At 42.6% G+C, this 22855-nt stretch overlaps 1 protein-coding gene across 1 annotated transcript; it reads right to left on the bottom strand.

Annotated features, from left to right (window-relative positions):
- Window positions 1-2447: 2447 nt before the first annotated feature.
- Window positions 2448-8425, bottom strand: LOC124685091 (putative hydrolase YtaP). Its single transcript, XM_047219395.1, has 13 exons — window positions 8203-8425; window positions 8035-8114; window positions 7849-7929; window positions 7185-7313; window positions 7012-7098; window positions 6847-6900; window positions 5916-6006; window positions 5745-5815; window positions 5588-5657; window positions 5376-5428; window positions 4443-4536; window positions 4106-4203; window positions 2448-2790 (listed from the first exon to the last, which is right to left on the bottom strand). Exons 1-13 carry the CDS (start codon window positions 8279-8281, stop codon window positions 2707-2709), a joined length of 1071 nt encoding a protein of 356 aa, XP_047075351.1. The 5' UTR covers window positions 8282-8425; the 3' UTR covers window positions 2448-2706.
- Window positions 8426-22855: the final 14430 nt, after the last annotated feature.

Raw genomic sequence — 22855 nt, 5'->3', positions numbered from 1 at the left:
CGAAACTAACACGCATTTTGCAAGGGACAGATCTGTTGCACGAAACTAACACTGTAGCACGCATTTTGCAAGGGACTTCCGTAGTCGAACTGTGTTCTGAATGACTGAAAGGTCTACGTTGCTGTCTTAGTTTGTGTAATGAGTAATCGCACTACTAATTAATCCGATAAGTGCAGATGACTGAGACGTGTGAGTGAGTGGGAGAGCGGACGCTTTTTTCTCAAGGGTGAGTGAGAGAATCCAGTTCCTGGATTTCTTTTTGGTGAAGTCTTGCCGTCGTGTATTGGTGTCGGTGATAGCGCCTACATACCAGGCTATTTGTCACTGTTTTTTGACCAGGCTATTTGTCACTGTTTTTTGACCTGGCTATTTGTCACTTTGGTTTGCCTTTGCCACTTTGTCTATGCGAGTTTTCTTTTTTAAAATAAACTAAACCGCCACTGTCATTGATTTGCCCTGTTAGACGGAGCATTTTCTGTATAAAGAAAAAATATTACTCCCTCAGTCCCTATAGCGTCGTATACATTTAGATAAAAAAGTCATTGTTTTCAGAGTTGGACCAAATATATATACCAAAATATGAAAAAATGTAATACCAAATCAGTATCAACAGATTCATCATAGGAAATATTTTCATAATATACTTATTTAATATTATAGTTATTAATATTTTCTTCAATATATTTGGTCAAAGTTTAAAAATATTGTCATCTTGACTAAATTTACGCGCCACCTCCTATAGAACAGATGGAGTAACTTGGTAACTCGGTAACTCACCAACAGAGTCATATCTTGTGGGACGGAGTATATATTTTCTATCCAAAATGCTACTCCCATTTTTTATTGGTGCTAACTACGTGGAACATTATCCTGTATCCTGCGTTTGCGAAATACAGTAATGCACTCATCCTAGACTGAGTCCTAGCCTTACTATCGAGGTGAACTCGCCTCTCATTAAAAGAATATTCTATCTTTGTAAGAGACACCAAAGCATTAACTTTCTGGTTTGATTTTTTTTTTGGGTTGGGTGTCATTGCACTCCTAATCATCCAACAATAAGTTGATTCTTAACTCGGTTACGAGACAACCATGTTTTACAGCTAAAATCATCTTATAGGTCCCTAGAAAAACCATCTTAGTATAGGCAAAAACAATGTAAATGTCGACGATCTACCACGGACCGTGCACACATGATTTTTTTTGCGAAACATAGTACAAACGCAAACACTCACAAATACGTACACACACTTCCCCTATGAATGCATGCACACCATACTCCTATGAGCACTTCCGAGAGACTGGTTCATGAACTTGGTCCGACAGGTCCTAAAATTGACGGAGTCACCACAAACTCGTCGTTATCGACGAAAACGTCGCATCCCACTGATGAATATTCCATCTTTTATGAGACACGAAAGTGTCAAACCTGAAATTTGAACTCTAGTGCTCTAGGAATGCCACTGTCCTTCTAACCATCCAACCATAGTTTAGTTCTCTACAAGCATGGTTAATTAGCTGAAGCGAGATAGGACAACAATGAAATTAGCGTGGCGAATTGTGCACGGACAGCACGTTAGAGAAATTGGTCTCGTCCACATAACTAACAATTATTTGTTCGGAAAAACATTATCAATAACAAATAGTTAAGCCTGGCTGGAAAATGACCTAGCAGCAGACCCCGAATAACAAGTCGTCGGAGACGTTCCGAGCTTCCCAGTGACGCGTCGCCTACTGGCCAGAAGAAGAAAGAAGAAGAATGAGCGAGAGTATGACGTGCTAACTTCTTCAGTAGCTGTTTCTGAATCTTTATTTAGTTTCTCAACTTCGTCGCAGTTTTCTGGTGAGGTGTCTGGGTAAGCATTTTGGATTTTGGATTTTGGAATGGGGTGTGCATGTGCCCTGGTCGGGATCTTCGATGTCCTTTGCTCGTGCTGTGATTACTTGAAAATTCGAATGACACTATCTTGCAAGCAAAATGATATAAATTATGAGATGCAGTGTGCCGGCTGGCGTCCGCTGGCGGGTGTAAATGCTGACTTGGACGCATCACGCAGTTCACGCGTGGCTGCCTACACTACACTGACCACTGACCAGTGTGTTATACAGGGTCCACGTCACCGATTATAGTGGACCATTTGGCCCTGTTGCCGTTGACATGTCGCCTCCTAGGATCTTGTGTTCCATTCTCTGCATGGGGGAGCATTACGTCACGTGAACATCGACGTACGACACGTTTGGAAACTTTTTAACCGAATACTGATACCTTACTGACACAATCGAGAATGACTGTACACCTGTTGCTTAATCAATAAAGCTCTTGATTTGCAAAAAAGAAAAATCTGGCATAAGCACCATGTATAGTTGTATACAGTATACCTGGCAAATACGGTTCCAAAATACAGAAGTCCTCAAAATACGTCTTTTCCCAAGGGAGATACTACAGAGTAACCAACACAGAATTCCTCACATTGTGTCCTTCCAGAATCCAGATGGAGAACAATATTTGTGTGCATTTCTATGTTACATTCGACTAGTGGTATACAAAGTAGGCAACGATGAAACTATGCAAATCAATTCCAATCTATTCAGCAGAAAAATGAAATCAAAGGTGGCATAACTTTATTGAGGATATGCACTTAATGAAGCACTAGTATCGTACAATGGTAGCTGACACTTGGTTGACATATTATTCATCAAGAACCCTCTCTACAGGAAGCGATCAAACCAATCGCTTGCTTCCTTCACCATGTTTACAGTCATTCTGTGGCCAACTCCCGGCTCCGCGATGAACTGAACAGTACAAGATAAAAAAAGATGTTAGTAATTCGAAAGCCACGCTTAGTTTCCTAGGAGAAAATACCTTCCTGTTATTCGTGGTCAACACAATCAAGTGTTTGTACTGGAGAAGATGGACACAAACCAATGGAATAAAGTTACAAAGGAAAAGGGAAAGTTGCAATGCAATCTAGGCTAGAGAAAAGGCATCAAGCTAAGATAGATACCCTCAAGGATCATGATTACTATAGTACTTTATTGATTAGCTAAGAATTGATTATTCGATCCCCCCTTCTTCTGGTATGTGGCGCCAAAACATCCTAAGCCCCACATGGTTCAGCATATTTAGAACATAGGAGAAAGGTGGTCCTCGAAATGAAAATTCAATATCGAAAGTCCAGGGCTAGAGCAGGGCAGGGTTTCTAAAACAACATGTGGACCGGGCATAGCTAGCTGGCGGTCAGTACGGTTTCTCCATCGGTTACCCGCAGTAATCAGTCTCCCTGCATTATTTCAAAGAATATGCTGGCCGGCTTAGATACAAAAACAGAGGAAGAGTCCAGAAAGGCTTGGCTGAACAAGTACCGACATCTATCCACAGAGGAATTGCCCAAGAAGGCTTGGCTGAACAGCACTACACTCTCTGTTCCGAATTATAAGATGTTTTAGATATATCAATGTGGAGTACATACGGACCGAAATGAGTGAACAGACACAATGAAATGTGTAGATACATACGATTCAGGAAAAGCTAGAACATCTTGTAATTCAGAACGGGGGGTGTAAATATATCTTTCCTGTTTTTTTAAAGTTTACACACAAAAAGTTAAATCGTTTACGAGTCTTCCTCTAGCCTACAACTGTACTACAAACCCTGTACTCCAGGATAACACTTCTGTCGTTGTTGCATACAGACTCTCTCTCTCCACTAAGATTTTACCATTCATATAACATTTTCTGACAAACAGCACAGACAGTTGGAAATCATAGTTCCAATGTTCAATCCACATATGGGCTGGAGAAAACTACAATTCTACCTGTGCATTTATCTTTTAACTCGGAATAGCAATGTAAGGAAAGAATACTTTTAAAAACCAGCTTCAGAAATTTGCAAACATATTGTTTTATAGGAGATTCTTATTACAAACAATAATATTTTTTATTAGGTTTAGCCATTTAAAACGACAAGACCATTATAAGGTTGAAAAGTGTTAAACCAAGATCGTTGCTATTTAGGAAGTAAATCCCGTCTTCGCAGGTTTAATTAGTGAGAAACCACGTGTGACCTCAAGAGAAATAACAGCTAAAAGACAATAGTGTGCATGGTTACCATGAACTTTTCTGCAGAGCCAACTTCTTCATAAGCATTAGCAGCTCTGGAAACAGCTTCTTGTAAACCAAGGACTGGGCAGCGAGGGTCTTCAGCACCTGCATAATAAATGAAGCTTCAGCAGAATGTGACATGCTCTCTACTAGCATTGCATTTTTTTAATAAAATGCTAACAACAATTCTGCCTCAACTATACATAATGCAGATTCACTGTCCCAATCTTTACACAAACAACTGCTCGTTGAGCACATAAAGTGTGAGACTTTTGTTAGATGTGTATGCAACAGGTAGTGCACCAAACAGAAGCACTCGATAAAAGATATATGATTGGTGTTACCATTCAGGAGGAGCAGCGGACGTGGTGCTATCAGAGGAACCGAGTAGAGAGCATCAAACTGTGAAGCCATACCAGGTGCTATCTTGTCCCAAACCTGGTAAAAACATGTCAATACACGATCATGAAATATTTTTTTATATAAAGGAATCATCAAAAATAAATGTCAGAGTGTGACCGGAGGGATCTAATTACGACGGGTAAAGCTCCAACGACCTCGGGAATCTATACACTTCTAGCTGACCACGGAGCTAGGTGGAGGCAGTATGATTGGGTTTGGTTGAAAGCAATTTCCAAGATACACAAAATATTCTTATGGCTAGCATACAGAAGGAGACTGAACACAAAAAGACAATCTGGTGGCAAAATGTTGGGCCACATACGCCAGGTGCGACTGCCGCCCTGCTGTTGAATCCGTACACCATATCGCGCTTCAATGCAAGAATGCGCAGCGGGTTTGGACAAAGCTTGGCCTTAACAATGCGGCAGCACGGACATCCACGATCATAGAATTCATGGAGCAAACGATCACATTGGAAGAATGTACATGGCCTATCTGTTTTTGGGCTTGCCTGCTACATCTGTGGAAAAGGAGGAATGACAGGATCTTTAACAACCGTGCAGCAAGGCCAGTGGTCATCTTTCAGCATATTGTCGGAGAACTGAAACTGTGGGCAACGAGGGCACACAAGGATCAAGTGGGTATTGGTCAATGGGTTCAAAAACTCCAGAGCTAGAAAGAATCCTTCCTTTCTTGGGTGTTTCGTCTTTTTTCCGGTTTTAGCTTCTTTTCTTCTTTGGTTGCCAGGCCTTTCCATGGCTGTATCTGATGTAATTAAAACATAAAGCGAAAATGAAAGTACAAGGATGATTTATCTCTACGTTTTTCCCTAAAAAATAAAATAAAAATAAAGGTCAAATGAATCAGATAGTCACCTTTTCCACAACCTCTGAATCTATTTCGCTCTTCCCTAAATCAGCTCTTGCTTCTACAGAAACAGGAAGGAATAAAACAACATGGACAATTACATGCAAATATGAGGAACTGAGATAATATATTTCAGTTGTGATCTATTTATTCAATGGCCCAAGCCCAAAATTAAAAGAGGATGCAAGAGAATTCCAAGAGAAAATGCATGGTATCTCACCTTCAAATAAAGGCTTAATGCTATTAGCTCTAGCTTGCCACATGTCATTATCTATTGCCCATCGAAATGCCTGCAGTCACCACAAAGAGAATTGCTCTGTATGGAACAAATCAGAAAACTACGTGCATCCATATCGATAAATTTCTTCTGTGCATACCTGAACACCAATTATTGGAACAACAACACTGTACCGGGTATCCACAAAAGCAGAAAACCATGCATGCATTCCTGTATTCAGCTCCAAATAAAAAAAGGTAAGTTTACTATAATCATAGTGAAATCTATGTATAAAGTAAATATCATGATGCAACAATGATCTGTATAGTACCTCCAAGTGATTCACCAGTGATCCCAATCCTAGAGGGATCAACATCCTCCCTTGCACTGAGATGATCTCCAAGCTTTATTAAGTCCCACACCTGCACATGTACGTCACTGAGTATGGAAAGAACCAAAAGGCCTAGCAATTTTGTAGTATGACATGTTAGAGAAAAGGCAAGGAGATAATCATATGGAGAGAACTAGACTACAAGAACAGCTCCAGAATTCAAAAGAAGTGCTAATCCAGATAGTGTAGTTATGGCGCCAGTACAGCTGGACTAACACCAACACCAGTGGCTTATCCATGAGCTTAGAGCATCTCCAGTCGCGTCCCTCAAAAAACGTCCGGCACAAATGATTTGGGGCACGTTTAGGACCGCGCCGGACAAAAAGAGATCAAAAATCTGTACAGAAAAGAGACCCTTTCCAGCCGCGTCCCTCAAACAGCGTCCGGATGCATGCATTTTAATGAAGGGACCACCCCATGTGAGAAAAGTAGGTGAGAGAAAGTGTGGGGAAAGAGAATGACATGTGGGGACTAGGGGCTGCATGCATGCATATGGGCTCTCATTTTGTGTCCGGCGTCCCGGTAGAGACTCTATACATAGAGTCTCTACCGGGGACGCCGGACACAAAATGAGGCGCTATTTAGCTTTGGGGGACGCGACTGGGACGCGATTTTCTCCATTTCTTGTCCGCCGTCCCCCAAACGCCGTTTGGGGGACGCGACTGGAGATGCTCTTAGGTCAAGAGGAGACCACCAGGTTTGGCACTGGTCCAGCACAAGTAAAGGCACATTCTACATATTTGATATGATTTTTTTGGGGGTACAGAACCATCCATTTGTTTGAAAAAAAGTATTTGAGGGACAAATTGCGCAATACACCTTAAATATTATCAAAAGATTAATTGCAACGAGTGGAAATAGAATATGGTACCGTGTCAAAAATAAACGGCATTGTATCCCCATTCTTCCAAGATGATCTCAGTGCCTGTGTTTAAACCATGAAAGTAGGGATGGTAAGGTCAAAGAAAATTTATGGATACTCAATTTTGAGCATTACATGAAATCAGTAGCTGATAAAAGGAAGAAACTAGATTACATCTAAGTAAGTAGTCTTGTTGCTGGCCCTTTCACCATGATAACGCGAATCGATGGCGACAGAAATATAACCCCTGGAGGCATATGCCTGCAAATGTGTAAGCAAGTTAAAAGACAATAAAAACCAGTGCTAGACATTGATGGTGCAGACTTCAGATGAGACCGGTTATTTACCTCGAGCAGTGGACGCAACCATTCCTTGCATTTGTAAGAGCTGTGCAGTAGTACAACAACTGGCTTTCGTTTAGGAGCAGTGTCATTAAGTCTCAGCAGAAGTACAGGCACACGTCCCTGCTCACCTGACTGTTGGGAAAATAAGTAGTAATAACAAATTCTCCTGTTTAGGAAATGAGAGGCAAAAATACAATCAAGCAAGTTTGCATTGACTCCAGAGTTAGATAATGTAGGTGCAGTGCATGTGGCGCTGGATCTCAGAACCAAAACTAATGCCAACCACCAAGCTGTCCACAGGTGGGTCTTTCGGACAGAGACTCTGTGTGGAAACATGGATACGATCTGGCAAGTGAAACCCACGTCTTCCATGGACATGGTCCCATCAATGTTGATACCTAGTAGTATCTGATATCAATCTGTGTATGAAGAGCACAATGACAAAAACTTGATGCAAGATCATCCCGTCCAGTGACAAACTCACATGTAAGGAACACATCTAGACCAAATGCACACTAGTAAATTACACTGCCTTTTGGGCTGCTCAAATGTAACTAACTGGCCTCTAATTCAATGTCGTTGATGCAAGAAATATGCAGCGTGATGCTGAGAATCGAGCAATGTAGTACAGCGTGATAACAGAAGGGCCAAGTACTAGTAGCAGTACCTCGGTGATGAGGTAGAAATTCTCCTCGACCAGCTTCTCCGTGAAGTTCTCCACCTTCTTCCTCGGGCACGACTCCATTGCCTGGCCAGACACGGTTCAGTTAACACGGCCAGCAGCGATCGCCTGGGTCTGAACTCTGAAGCGGGTGGAAATGGAATGCGATTAGGTCTGGTCGAGGATCCTGACCTCGCTGGGGAACAGAGGCTTCCCGTCGCCCTGGTACAGCGGCTCCTTCACCGGGCTCCCTTGCTCCACGGACAGAGGCACTGGAGCAGATTCAGAGCAAGGCATTGATCAAGTCAAGCTGCAGGGGAGAATTGGCGGTCGCGCGAGGGAGGGAGGGATATGGCTGACCTTGCAGGTCGCGGCGGCGGCTGTGCAGGACCTGGAGGTACTCCGACCTGAGGTCGGCCACTGGGGCGGAGGCGGCCATTGGGGCTCCGGTGGCGTCGACGCGGAGGCCACTGGAGCTGGAACTGGAAGTGGAAGTGGAAGTGGAGGAGTGGCAGGCAAGGCCCACTCCCACGAGGGGCTTCTTCAAGTGGCACGACCGCTGCCTCCTGGTCACGTGCGCGCCGGGGCCGGCGGGGGCGGTGGCGCACGTGGCAGCCGCGGCGAGAGCCAGCGCGAGCGGGAGGGCAATGGCCCGCCGCAGCATCCACGATCGTCCGTCGCCGCGCCCGTGCAGCGGCGGGGAAGAGAGACGGATAAGGAGCGAGAGATGTGCGCCGGCGAGCGGCGTCGTGCGCCACACATCGCAGATTGCTTCGCTCCACCGGAATAGCGTCGATCTCTCCTTCTCTTGCCAATTTTTTTTTTTTTTTTTTTTTGGTTAACATCAATGCATTTTCAGCCATTTCTTAAAGAACTGACATGTCAGCGTTCTTGTAGTCTGCAGATCAGAGAATCTCTCCTATCTAAAAAGGAGGAAAGCGTTCCGTCGTCAACCATACCGTGGACCCGTGGTGCGTCGCTCCCTTCGTCGCGCTCCTCTACGATCGCTCCGCATGGGCCTAAGTGGGCCAAGCTTAGCTAATCCAGGATAACAAAATCTTGTTCCAAAAAAATCACGCCCAGGGCCTTCGTCGCGCGGCTCGCGCCCCCCACTCGCTCTTCTCTTCCATGGCGATCACCTCGCCCCCAAATTTGCTCGCCCCTGTCTATCCGCGCGATTCACTACGAAGGTTTCCAATTTTGCTGCCAATCCCTCGCTATCCAACCCTAGCTGCTGACCCCACACACAATCTCGTTCCTCCTCCACCCGCGGGACCCTAATGTCGTCGGCGTGCTCCTCGCGCCGCCAGGGGAGCCCCCACTTGATCTTGTCCTCCTCCGCGCGCTGGATCCGAAGGTCGCCTGCGTCCTCCTCTCTCGGCCATGTGAGATCGCCATCATCATCCTCATACGGCCGGCCAAGCTTGCCATTTTCTTCCAGGCCTGGCCCGTCGAGGGCACACCTCACTCATCCCCGTCGTCCTCCTCGCGTGGCCAGGGAAGCCCCCACTTGATCTCGGCCTCCTTCACGCACGGGACCCGGAGGTCGCCGGCGTCCTACTCGCTCGTCCATACAAGCTTGCCTCACCATCGACCTCAGTCCCAAATCCCACCAAGCAACACTCAAGCACCACCCGATCTCCGCCCACTGCCGTCGAGGGAACATTGCGCCGGGACAAGTTTGATATAGGCAGGGAGGGCCGGTATCTGTCTGAGTTTTCGAATATTGTTACTTTTCAGTGCATGTGAATCTTTATTTTTACTTGTCAGTTTCGATTTCCGCCATACACATTGCTTCTACAAGTAGTACGGACTACGGAGTACTATTCTACTGCTACATGAGTGAAACTAATGTGTTTACCTTGATACGAAATACGTGGTTAGTAGTAGACCTTGATACAAAATATTGTCTGGCCTATTATTATAAATAGATTTTTAAGAGTGGTGGCATTCGATAGATAAACAACTTCTGAATGACATACAAATAACATTCCCTGACCTTCGTTGTCCCTTGGTGACATACACAACCTCATCATTGAGTTCCTATGGCTACCTGATTTTGATGTTAGAACAAGATTTTTGTTTATCTGTTATTTGTGTTGCCATTGCAGTCCATCATTGGCAATGGTATGCTCAGGGGAAGGCAGGAACTGAATAGTTGGAGGGTTATGCTACGTGCAACTACAAGGTTTCCTGTTTGAATCAGATGATGGTTGATGCTACTGTTGGATATGCTGGTTGATGATCTTGCTATCAAGGTAAATTGGTACTAGGTTCAACTTTTCCGAGGAAATAACTTTTGTAGTTAGTGGTAAATTGGCATGTCATTTCACCCTTCATTTATGTGTTCTGCAAATATAAACCTTGAAGCATTATCTACTGCTGTAGATACAAATTCTTGCAAGTTGACTGCATTCACATCTGTATGGTCCTTTGTAGATGAAACTTTGAATTTGAGATCTCAACTTATGATGACTGCTTCACTGTTGCCCAGCACCTTCTCTGCTTCCAAATAGACATGAAGTAAATTCTTGCGTGGACAAGGCTAAAGGCAAGCGCTATGTTTTCATGTTCCCGTAGCAGTTAATGCTTGTTTTTTTTTCATTATAGTTGCCACTTCGATGTGCTGGTCGATGTGGCCATTTTTCTCCCTTCTGAACAACCACGATGCTCTTCCTCTAATTAACCTTCTGATTCGATTCAGTTGTGCAGTAGTGGCCAGGTCATGATGTGTTGGACCTGGAGTGTTGATTCCATTATGCTTTTGTGGTAAACAGTAATGTGCTCTGTCTTGATTGCAAGCATTTCAATGTATACTTGTGGTAAGAAGCTGATAGGATGGATTTGGATAACTAAAATCTAGGTACGAAAAGCTACTTATTTGTGCCCGTCAAATCTGCATAATATGGATGTTTATATTCCTCACTCTATGCAATTAAAAAAAACATACATTCTCATAGTTATGTCTTGATACCATGTATTTTTGTTGTAGGATGATCCAATTTTTGTACAGGTAGCACATGAATAATGTTGAAAATGTTAGTTTAATAGAAAAGGGTTGGAACTTGGAAGCAAATATACTATACAAAGCTGTAATGTAGAACATAACTGTAATTTATCAACAAAATATTTCTAATGGAAGGTTTAGTTTGCCAATGAAACTGCAGTTTATCAACAAAATATTTCTAACTGAAGGTTTAGTTTTCCAATTCAAGAGTTGTTCTTCTGTGTACATTTTATGATGACTGGGATACTACAAGAGATTATTCTAAGCAGGGGAAAGGAGAGGTTGTAAATGATGTAGCATGGATAACTTTGTGTTTATCAAATTTTGCATATGTGTAAATCCCACTCTCGAATCTCGATGCAGAGGAAAGACCGTGCATGATGTTTGCAATTTCAAGAAGACGCCCATCAATAACATCGGCACATATGTCACTCAACTGCAATCTGCTCTCTCCCATCCCAACCAAAAATTCAGGCTGTAACTGACTTACATGTTTAACTGAACCGACCTCTTGCAATGGCGGATGTAGGTCAGGGCGCCGACTCCTTTGTGTGCCATGTTGTTGCTGTAATGATGAGGACTCCACGGATGGACCAACCAGGCAAAAAAAAAAAAACAAGGAAGAAAATAGATAAAAGATGATAGAACATGAAGAGAAGAGAGGCTTGTGGATTGACGGGGATCACCAAAAATTGTCAAGTTAAAACCAAATTGATGAGCTACACTTCAAGGTAACTTGTAAGTATTCGGTGGATGGTGGATCGATGGATTTCTTTCAGAGAATTAGGACACAAGGTACTGCTGCACTGGTTCTGGGCAATTCTAGAACAGAAGACTTGATTAAAAATGGCAGTCATATCGTCAGTGCTGAAACTGAAGTGCTTAACACATGTGCCAGGTCCGGTGTCCTGGAGCTGGTGCTCGTGGTACATGGACTGGTAGCCAAGTCTGGCTTCGGTGTTGATAATTTTTTTTTGCAGAAGGAGATATATATATATCTGTAAATTAAACCATGGGGTTACAATCTCGCCGAGTGTCGGAATGTTTTCCGGTCCTGACCTTTGATCCCGCCCAAAAGCAGCTAAAGCGTGGCTAACTACATTTTGATCCCGCTTCATTTGCAGTACCTTCACCTTCACTGACTACTTGGTCAAATGTTTGATTTCTCCGACTAGGGCAGACAAAGATGACATATCTCCCTCACCAGATGACACAAATCTGATCACCTCACTGCTTTGCCAGGGCTATACCTTCCATCACAGCTGCAAGCTCGTCTTCCAACGCACAGGTGCAAGTGCTTAGATATTGGCAGGAGGAAAAGATGAATTCACCTTTAGCATCGGCATGTGTTGATAGGTTCTTGGAAGTTGGATTCATGGATATGCATGCGAAATATGGCAACGTGATCTGTTCTCTTAGGTACTTCACTGAAATTCAGGTGAAGAGCTTGGTTGCTTGGAGTGCAACGATTTCAGGTTTTCTTGAGAAAGGATGTTTTGTGGAGGCTGCTGAGCTCTACAAGGTATGCATAGAGTTCGTATTGCAATGTGTGTGGTGTCACTGAGGTTAGCTGTGCGGGCATGTAATGCTCTTATATCGATATACTCTGAACTTGGATTGCTGGTGCATGCCAAAGCTCACTTACGAGATGTTATGGGTTGTAGTCATGGCAGGTTGTGTAAGAACCTCCAATTTTTTTTAAAATACTTTGGTTACTTTGGAGGGTTATAAGAAACTTTGGAGCATTTACTAGATTAGCATTGCATTTATTTACGCAATAAACCTTAATTATTGAACATTTTATTGTCATCACTGTCAATATGAATGAAGGTATCGCTGGTAAGTGACGTAACATATCATGTTTCTTTCTACTTAAATTTGTTTCCTTCGGAACACACGAATACCTAACTATATTTGTTTTCCGTAGCAACGTGCATTCTATATTTTCTATTAAATTAAAAAGATCTTGGATGATAAGCAAAAAAGAAGAGTTCAAATTACAACAAAAATAGAGCTCCGATTGTCATGTTGGTACCTACACAAAGTATATTCTCCGGATAATGCTTATTGATTGCATATTTGATTATGTATCGGTTCATATTTTATTAATAGTTGCTGCACTTTGTTTGCAACTGAGTGAGTTTCGTCTGTCATCGGAAATCCGTGGTAACGCACCGGCATTTAACTAGTGAAAACAAAAAGAGAGAAATTTGGTTTCTCATCTATACGGCCTCAATATTGAAAAGTAAGCACATACTGAGTCCGTTTGTTTGGGCTTCTACTTCAGCTTTTGGGGTCCAAAAGTAGAAGCCCAAACAAACACCCAACAATTGCTAAGCGCTGTCGAGAATCGCGGTCAGAAAATGAACTAGAACGGCGTCCTGCAGAAGAAGCGACGCGGGAGGTGCTTCCCGAGCTTTTGCCAGCTTCCCGCACTGCGAATGACCAAAGTGCCCTCTATACTTCACCATATTAACAGAAAACTGCCACTCCGTATATAAACCAAAGGGCCCTGTGAAACGGCACCACCCGCACGGCCCCGACCTCATTTTCTTCTGATCCCGTTCTCTGCTCCGTCCCGGTTAGGGTTAGGGCTGGCCGCCGCCTCCGCCGCCGACTCTCCCCGCCGCCGCCCGCGTCGTTTCCGGCCGCCGCGTGCAAGGGAGGCCCGTCAGCCCTGTTCCCCATCGCGCCAACATCACCCGCCGTCCCGGATTCGACCGGGAGCAGCACGGGGCGCGCACCACGGGGCGGCCGCCGGAGACGGGAGCGCCTGGAGGCCCCGCCTCCCCCTGCTTCCTCGTCCGACGCCGTCCGTGCGGGATTCTCCGACGCCTCAATGACGTACTGCTCCGGCCCCGCAAGCTCTTCTTCACCGGCAACCATCTCCGCCTCCCTGCCGCACCAAGCACCTGCAAGGGGAAGGTGAGAAACATGGCTGGCACCAAGCACCTGCCTCACTGTATGCTTGTTTATGTGCAATGAATTGCATCTATATGCTTGTTTATGTGAAATTTTTATGCATATTTATGTGTATTGAATAGCAGTACATACATACATTTCATGTCTATGCATGTTTATGCGAATTGAAATCTGTAGCACTTGAATGTTTATGTGAATTGAAATCTGTAGCACGTCAAATCTGTTAAATATATTTTGCCTTATGCCTTTAGATGGAAGATAAGACACCTAAGGCACATTGGGATGCATTATCTACTACAACATTTTGTGAAATCTGCATGGACCAAAAGCAAAAAGGAAATAGGCCAACTGGTTTCCTTAGTCCGGAGGGGTACAAGAATTTAGGTAGAGAATTTGGTATTAGGACAGGGAAAAACTACACCAAGCCACAATTTAAAAATAAATGGGATTCAACCAAGGCATTGTACCAAGCATGGGTGTATTACACTACCAAAGCAACTGGACTTGGTTGGGATCCGGTGAAGCAAATAATTACAGCTGATGATGCACAATGGGCTGAATTGATCAAGGTATGATATATTGTATGTGTATGTTATATTTACATTTCAAAGTAGATGGATCAGATTTTGGTTATTAACTTGTGAAATCTTATGCAGGCTAACAAGCTTATTGCGGGGTTCAAGAAAGGTCCGCCGAACAACTTGGGGCTGATGGAGGTCATGTTTGAGGATTCCCATGTTGATGGAACATCGGCGGTCATGCCGGGAGTTCCAAGAGAAGTACCAAAAGAAGTGCCCGCTGATTTGGTTCATCTTTTAGATGATGAAGGCTCGGCGCCAACACCTCCAAGTGTGAATAGAAAGCGGGGGGCTGCTAGGATTTCATGCAGCCCGGGGAAGAAAAAGAAGAACCCCATGCAACAAGAGTTCAAGCGCTATGTTGACCATTGCATTAATGAAGACCGTGGAATGTCATCTTCAACCAAAGTGGTTGAAGAAATTGAAGCCATAATGAAAGAAGTTGTGGAATGTGGAGCCATTGAGGGTAGTGTTGAGCATTACATAGCAACAAAACTATTTGGCAAACTTGAAAACCGAGCTTTCTTCTACACCATGAAAACTAATGAGGGCCGGCTTCGTTGGTTGAAGTTGCAATATGAGGATAGGAAGAGAAATTAGAACCCCATGCAACAAGACTTCAAACTTTATTTGCATCTATGTACTTTGAGATTGTATCCTTATGCTACAGTGTTATGTTACTACTTCGTGATGTACCCATAAGACTTGGAATGTTATTTGCATCTATGTACTTTGAGATTGTATCCTTATGCTACAATGTTATGTTACTGTTTGGTGCTGTTTCGATCATATATATTGCTGGTTTGGTGCAGATTTGATCATATAATTGCTGTTTGGTGCAGATTTGATCATATAATTGTTGTTTGGTGCTGTTTTGATCATATATATTGCTGGTTTGGTGCAGATTTGATCATATAATTGCTGTTTGGTGCTGTTTTGATCATATATATTGCTGTTTGGTGCAGATTTGATCATATAATTGCTATTTGGTGCTGTTTTGATCATATATATTGCTGGTTTGGTGCAGATTTGATCATATAATTGTTGTTTGGTGATGTTTTGATCATATATATTGCTGGTTTGGTGCAGATTTGATCATATAATTGCTGTTTGGTGCTGTTTTGATCATATATATTGCTGTTTGGTGCAGATTTGATCATATAATTGCTGTTTGATGCAGATTTGATCATATAATTGCTGTTTGGTGCTGTTTTGATCATATATATTGCTGTTTGGTGCAGATTTGATCATATAATTGCTTTTTGGTGTTGTTTTGATCATATAATTGCTGTTTGGTGCTGTTTTGATCATATATATTGCTGGTTTGGTGCTGTTTTGATCATATAATTGCTGTTTGGTGCTTTTTTGATCATATAATTGCTTGCTGATCAGATGTTGTTGTTTTTAGATGAGCACAAGCCATAGTGATGAAACTGACAGTGATGATGACATCGAGTCTGCACTTATGGATTCAAGAAGGCGCCGTCGTCAACGGAATACAGAAATGATGTATCATGTTCTTGAACACTCTGAGAAACATCTTACAAAGAAAAAGAGGGTAGAACCAAGATGCACCGGACAACAATGGGTATTTGATAACTTGGGCAACTCGAAGGATTGTTATGACATGTTCAGAATGCATAGGCCATGTTTTGATTCTTTGCATGACACTTTGGTTGAAAAATATGGTTTGGAGGGGTCAACCCGCATGTGTTCTGAGGAGGCACTTGGAATGTTTCTATGGACTCTTGGTAGTCCACAATCTGTGACTCAAGTTCATAACCGATTCAAGAGATCCAGGGAGACAATCAATAGGAAGTTTGCGGAGGTGCTATATTGTGTGAATCAGTTAGCGGGAGATATCATCAAGCCTACTGATCCACAGTTCCCAACAGTGCATGAGAGGCTACGGGATTCTAGATTTACACCTCATTTCAATGGTGCAATTGGTGCAATTGATGGGACACACATACCCGTCATTGTGCCTGCTGCTCATATAGTGAACCATGTTGGTCGCCTTGGATATCCCACACAAAATGTTATGGTTGTTTGTGATTTTGACTTGAGGTTCACCTCCATAGTTGCAGGATGGCCAGGTTCCGTGCACGACACAAGGATATTCAAAGATACATTGCTTAAGTTTGAAGAAAATTTTCCTCATCCTCCTTCGGGTATATGTTAAGCATGTGCATTCTTCATTACATGATATTGGTGCCATATATGCTACGACTAACTTGTATTTTTTTTCCAGGAAGATACTATCTAGTTGATTCGGGTTATCCCAATCAAGAAGGGTATCTTTCACCGTATACAGGAACCAAGTATCATCTACCTGAGTTCAGACTAGCTGGACCTCCATCTGGGAAGCAAGAAATATTCAACCATGCTCATTCATCTTTGCGGAATGCTATTGAGAGAGCATTCGGGGTGTTGAAGCAGAAATGGCGTATCTTGCATGGTATATCAAGTTACTCGATAGAGAAGCAGACAGAGATTATCATTGCAAGTCTAGCACTACATAACTTCATTCGCGATAGTCAACTGTTTGATCTACACTTCTATCGATGCAATAATGATGAGAACTATATGCCTCCGGGGCATGTTGGTTCCACATCAGCGGCAATGTGGGCAATGATTTGGGAGAGGATCATGTTAGCATGAACAACGCTCGTGACAACATAGCCAACACTTTGTTCGCATCAAGGGGAGGTGGCTAGGCGTGGAGAACACTGATACGTCCAAAACGTATCTACTTTCCCGAACACTTTTGCTATTGTTTTGCCTCTAATTTGTGTATTTTGGATGCAACTAACACGGACTAACGTTGTTTTCAGCAGAACTATTCTGGTGTCTCGTTTTTGTGCAGAAATCCAACTTTCAGGAAAAACCTCGGGATTTTGACGAAAGGGCCTATTTTCCCAGAATACGACGGAGCCGAAGGACAAGTAAGGTGGAGGCCCGAGGGCCCCACACCATAGGGCGGCGCGGCCCGGGGGGCCCGCGCGGCCATGTGGTGTGGCCCCTCGGCTGGCCTCCGACGCCCTCCTTCGGACTACTTATTCGCCTCGACCTAAAAACGCACGGAGAGAAGTCGAAGTCGCCAGAAACCCTCCAAAACGCCGCCACATCGCGAAACTCCGTCTCGGGAGCCAGAAGTCTCCGTTCTGGCACTCCGCCGGGACAGGGAATTGGAGGAGATCATCACCGCCATCACCGCCAACGCCTCTCCATCAACCAGCAATGTTTCCCCCATCCATGTGTGAGTAATTCCCCCGCTGTAGGCCGAAGGGGATGGTAGGGATTGGATGAGATTGGTCATGTAATAGCATAAGATTGTTAGGGCATAGTGCCTAGTGTCCGTAGATGGTACTTTTATGATATTGTTGCAACTTGTTATGCTTAATGCTTGTCACTAGGGCCCGAGTGCCATGATCTCAGATCTGAACATGTTATTATTTCATCATGATATTCATTGTTTATGGTCTTACCCGCAAGTTGTATACACATGTCGCTGTCCGGAACCAATGGCCCCGAAGTGACGAAATTGGGACAACCGGAGGGGATGGTAGCGATGTGAGGATCACATGTGTTCACGGAGTGTTAATGCTTTGCTCCGGTACTCTATTAAAAGGAGTACCTTAATATCCAAGTAGTTTCCCTTGAGGCCCGGCTGCCACCGGCCGGTAGGACAAAAGATGTTGTGCAAGTTTCTCATTGCGAGCACGTACGACTATAATTGGAACACATGCCTATTGATTGATTAGTACTTGGACACCGTTTTATTATTATCTCGCAAATGCCCCGCTATGATTGTTACATGAGTTTCTCTCATCCATGCAACGCCCGTTATCCGTCCCCGTGCCTACGTATTTTAATCCTCGCTGTTTACTATAATCACTACTGCTGTCTTTGTTACTCTGCTCGTCGTTATATCACTATCGCTATCGCTATAAAACTGTTACTATCGATAAACTCTTGCGAGCAAGTCCGTTTCCGAGTGCAGCTGAATTGACAACTCCGCTGTTAAGGCTTTCAAGTATTCTTTGTCTCCCCTTGTGTCGAATCAATAAATTGGGTAATACTTCCCTCGAAGACTGTTGCGATCCCCTATACTTGTGGGACATCAAGACTATTTTCTGGCGCCGTTGCCGGGGAGCATAGCTTTATTTGGAAGTTCACTTGGATTGATATTGTTCGCTGCAAATTCTCCATCATGGGTAAAACTCGCGATACTAAGGTCGCCATATTACCATCCACTACAAGAAAAGGTACAACTCTGAGTACCTCCGCTGCTCTTGATTCACCATCTGTGATTGATAAACTTGTTTCACCGCCACATGCTTCAAATGCTGGTACTTCGCTGAATCTGAAAACTCTCATAATATTGATAATATTTCTGCTGTGCTTGATGATAGTGGTTCATTGGGAACTTTTCTAGATGCTAAAATTGCTAGGTCTAGACAAATTGAAAATGCTGAAACTCCCGATGTTACTACACCTGTTAATTCACCCGAACTTGAATACTCTAGTGATGATCTTGATGAAGATTATGTGGAACTTGATGATGATTTTATTGAAAAATGCCATGCTACTACCGATGCAAGAAAAATTAAAAAGTTGCTTGCAGTAACATACTGTTAGATATAAACTGTCTCCTGATCCTAAATTTGCCACATCTCCTATAAACATTAGGGATAAAGATTATGATTTTTCTCTTGATCTATCTCATATAGCTATTGTTGAGAAAACACCTTTTTGTGGTACTGAAAAAGAAAGTGCTGTTGAACACATGACTGAGTTATCTACTTTGAGTAGCTTGTTTTCTGATGATGTTAAGAAGCGTACTTACTTTGTTGCTAAAATCTTTCCATTCTCATTAAAGGATGACGCTAAAACTTGGTATAATAGTTTGCCACCTAGTTCTATTAAAAGTCCAAAAGAATTGCTTGATGTTTTCTTCCGGAAATACTTTCCTACTAGTGCTCAACATGCTGCTTTGCAGAGAGTTTATAATTTTGATCAGGGAGATGAAGAGAAATTGCCTGAGGCTTGGGCGAGATTTTGCTCTCTTATTAGAGCTCTGCCTGACCATGATTTAGAAAAGCATGATTTACTTGATATATTTTATAGTGGACTAACCATTGAGTCTAGGGCATACTTGGACAGTTGTGCTGGTTGTGTTTTCAGGAAAAGAACTCCAGACGACGCTGAAGAATTATTGGCTAAAATAGGCCGGAATTATGATGATTGGACTACGCCTGAACCAACTCCAACGCCAATAGTGAAGAAGAGGGGTTTAATTAAATTGAATGATGAAGATATGAGGGAAGCCAAGAAGTCTCTCAAGGAGAAAGGTATTAAATCTGAAGATGTGAAGAATCTACCTCCCATAGAAGATATATGTGAGATAATTCCCCCTTCATCCATGATTGAGGTAAACTCCCTTCAACGCTTTACTAGGGAAGATATTCCGTATTCAAAACCTCCTGCGCAATGTTTAGATGAGTTTGATAATTATATTGTTAAGCAAGAAAATTTTAATATGAGAGTAGAGAATCATCTAATGGAAAATTCTCAAGCTATTAGTGAATTGCATGATATTGTGGAGAGAACCTCCAATGATGTTAAGATGCTTGTTAAACATTTTCATATGGTTCAAACTCAAATTGATCAACTCACTAAAGTGCAAAATGACTTGCTAGGAAATAATGCTAAAGAAAAACATGCTTATGAAGTAACAACTAGAGGTGGTGTCTTTACCCAGGATCCTTTATATCCTGAAGGGCATCCCAAAAGAATTGAACAAGATTCTCAACAAACTAAAACCAGTGCTCCATCTAAGAAAAAGAAGAAGAAACATAAAAATGTTGTAGAATCCTCTGAACCTGTTAATGATCCTAATAGTATTTCTATTTCTGATGCTGAAACTGAAAGTGGTAATGAACATGATAAAGATAATGATAAGAATGATACTCCCGATAAAGAAGAGGTTGAAAAAGAACCCGAAAAGCATGCTAAAAATAAAAAGTATACTAAAGAAGATTTTATTACCGAGAAACATGGTAATGAAAGAGAACCTTGGGTGCAAAAGCCAATGCCTTTTCCTCGCTAAGAAACTAAAATCAAAGGAAGAGGAACACTATAATAAATTCTGTGATTGGATGAAACCTTTATTCTTGCAAATCCCTTTGACCGATGCTATTAAATTGCCTCCTTATTCAAAGTATATGAAAGATATTGTTACTAACAAAAGGAAAATCCCCAATGAGGAAATTTCCACTATGCTTGCTAATTAATCTTTTAATGGCAAAGTTCCAAAGAAGTTGGGCGACCCAGGTATACCTACTATTCCTTGTTCTATTAAGAATAATTATGTTAAAACTGCTCTATGTGACTTGGGCGCCGGTGTTAGTGTTATGCCTTTTTATCTTTATAAGAGACTTTACTTAGATAAGTTGATACCTACTGATATATCTTTGCAAATGGCTGATAAATCTACTGGCTATTCCTGTTGGTATATGTGAGGATGTTCCTGTTCAAGTTACTAATAACTCGCTTGATATTAACTGATTTTGTTGTGTTGGAAATGCCTCGAAGATGATAATATGTCTATTATTCTTGGGAGACCTTTTCTTAACACCGCAGGGGCTGTTATTGATTGCAATAAAGGAAAGGTTACTTTCAATGTTGATGATAAGGAACACACCGTCTATTTCCCCAAGAGGATTGAAAAAGCGTGCGGAGTTAATACAATTTCTCATGTGAGAACTATCAAAGTGGGAACCATCGATTGTCCTATATATGAGCCTAAAGAAGAATATCAAACTCTTGTGATTGGATCCATATCAATACAATTCAAGGTAACATGATTGATTTGAGGTTTATTTCTTCATATGCTATGTAAAATTTATTTGGTGGCAAGACTTGATCAACCTTGTTAACAAATACCTTTTATATGCATAGAGGAGGTAAACAACATCTCTTTCTTCCTCCACTTGCTTTAGTTGCTGTAGCATTTTTAATTTGCAAAGTTTCTTAGTTGATTTGAGATTTCAAAAATTTTCCCGGCCGTAATAATAAACTTAATACCCGTAAAATGTGCATTTTTCAAAGTTTTCAAAAATTCGCGAAAATTACACCGTTGGTCCTATTTTTCGACGAGGCACCTGGGAGCACCAGAGGATGACCTGTGGGGCACCACAGGGTGCCACACCACAGGCCGGCGCGGCCAAGGAGGTGGGCGCGCCACCATGTGGTGTGGGCCCCTCCTTGCCCCACTATCTCATCTCTTTCTCCCAGCATCTTCTCTCTCCCGAAAAAACTCGAACCAACTTTCTCTCACTCGCGTTTTTGCTCAAGAGCTACGGATTTTTCGATCTCTTTGCTCAGCCCAGATTTCTGTTTGAAATTTGGCACATTTGCTCTCCGGTATGTGACTCCTTCGATTATCCAAATAGAATTTTGTTTGGTTGAGTATATCTTGAATATTTTGCTGCTGTAGGTAACATGTTTAGTGAGCTTGCATGCTTGTTCTAAGTGGTAGAAACTAGTTTTGGTGCATGATTAGTACTCTAGCAAGTTCCTATGGTAGTTTCCCTCAATTATATGTCACCAAATCAAGTTTTATATTGTTTGTTGAAAATTTCAGAAAATGAAGAAGTTCAAATTTGGAGAATTGTTCAAGAAAGGAACAACCAGCACCGGGAGGCCTTCTAGGACCGCCACCCAAATTAGGCGGTCGTACAATGAGGACATCATCGCGCCTAGCTTCGCGCCCGAAGAGGACAATGGGGCTCCTAATGCTTCATCCTTCCCATGTTATGATTTTCTGACAAATGCAGGGATATTGGATGATTTCTTCACCCTTGTCAACAGGGCGGGCTTAACCACCTACGTTGGAGATGAAAGGGAGCAATACCACATGCTCACCAAAATTTTTGTCGAGAGCTTCAAGTTCCAAAACACGGAATATAATCCGACAGTTGCATTCAAGATCTATGGTACTCCCGTTACTATGGAATTGGAAGAATTTTGTCGTGCATTGGATATTGCCCCTGTAGGTATAGCAAGGAGGATCGATAACAACCCTCGGGACTTGTTGGAGCTTTATCGAGGGATCACCAATGATGACTGTCGCACCATTCAGCGGGGCAAGATAAGGAACATTCAACTCCCCGCCATTAAATATTTTGCATATTACGTTGCCACTAGCATACTTGGTAGGGAGAACACTAGCAATATTTCTAGTTACCATCTTGCTTTCTTGAATATTGCACTTACTCGGACGAGACATCTTATCATCTTGGTTCTCTTATTGCTCGCCGCTTGTCTACCAAGGGGCCTATTTTTGGAGGAACTATTGCACTCGCGCATTTTAACACATTTAGAGCTTCCTATTGATCCTAATGATGTGCCATTAACCCCTAGGAGGCTTGATATCATTGCTATGAAAAGCCATCAATTTGTTACCACCGAGTCTACTTTAGATAATATGGCCTATAGAATG

This window comes from Lolium rigidum, chromosome 1, assembly GCF_022539505.1.
Source record: "Lolium rigidum isolate FL_2022 chromosome 1, APGP_CSIRO_Lrig_0.1, whole genome shotgun sequence".
Taxonomy (NCBI): Eukaryota; Viridiplantae; Streptophyta; class Magnoliopsida; order Poales; family Poaceae; genus Lolium; species Lolium rigidum.
This window is presented reverse-complemented; position numbering and strand designations above follow the sequence as displayed.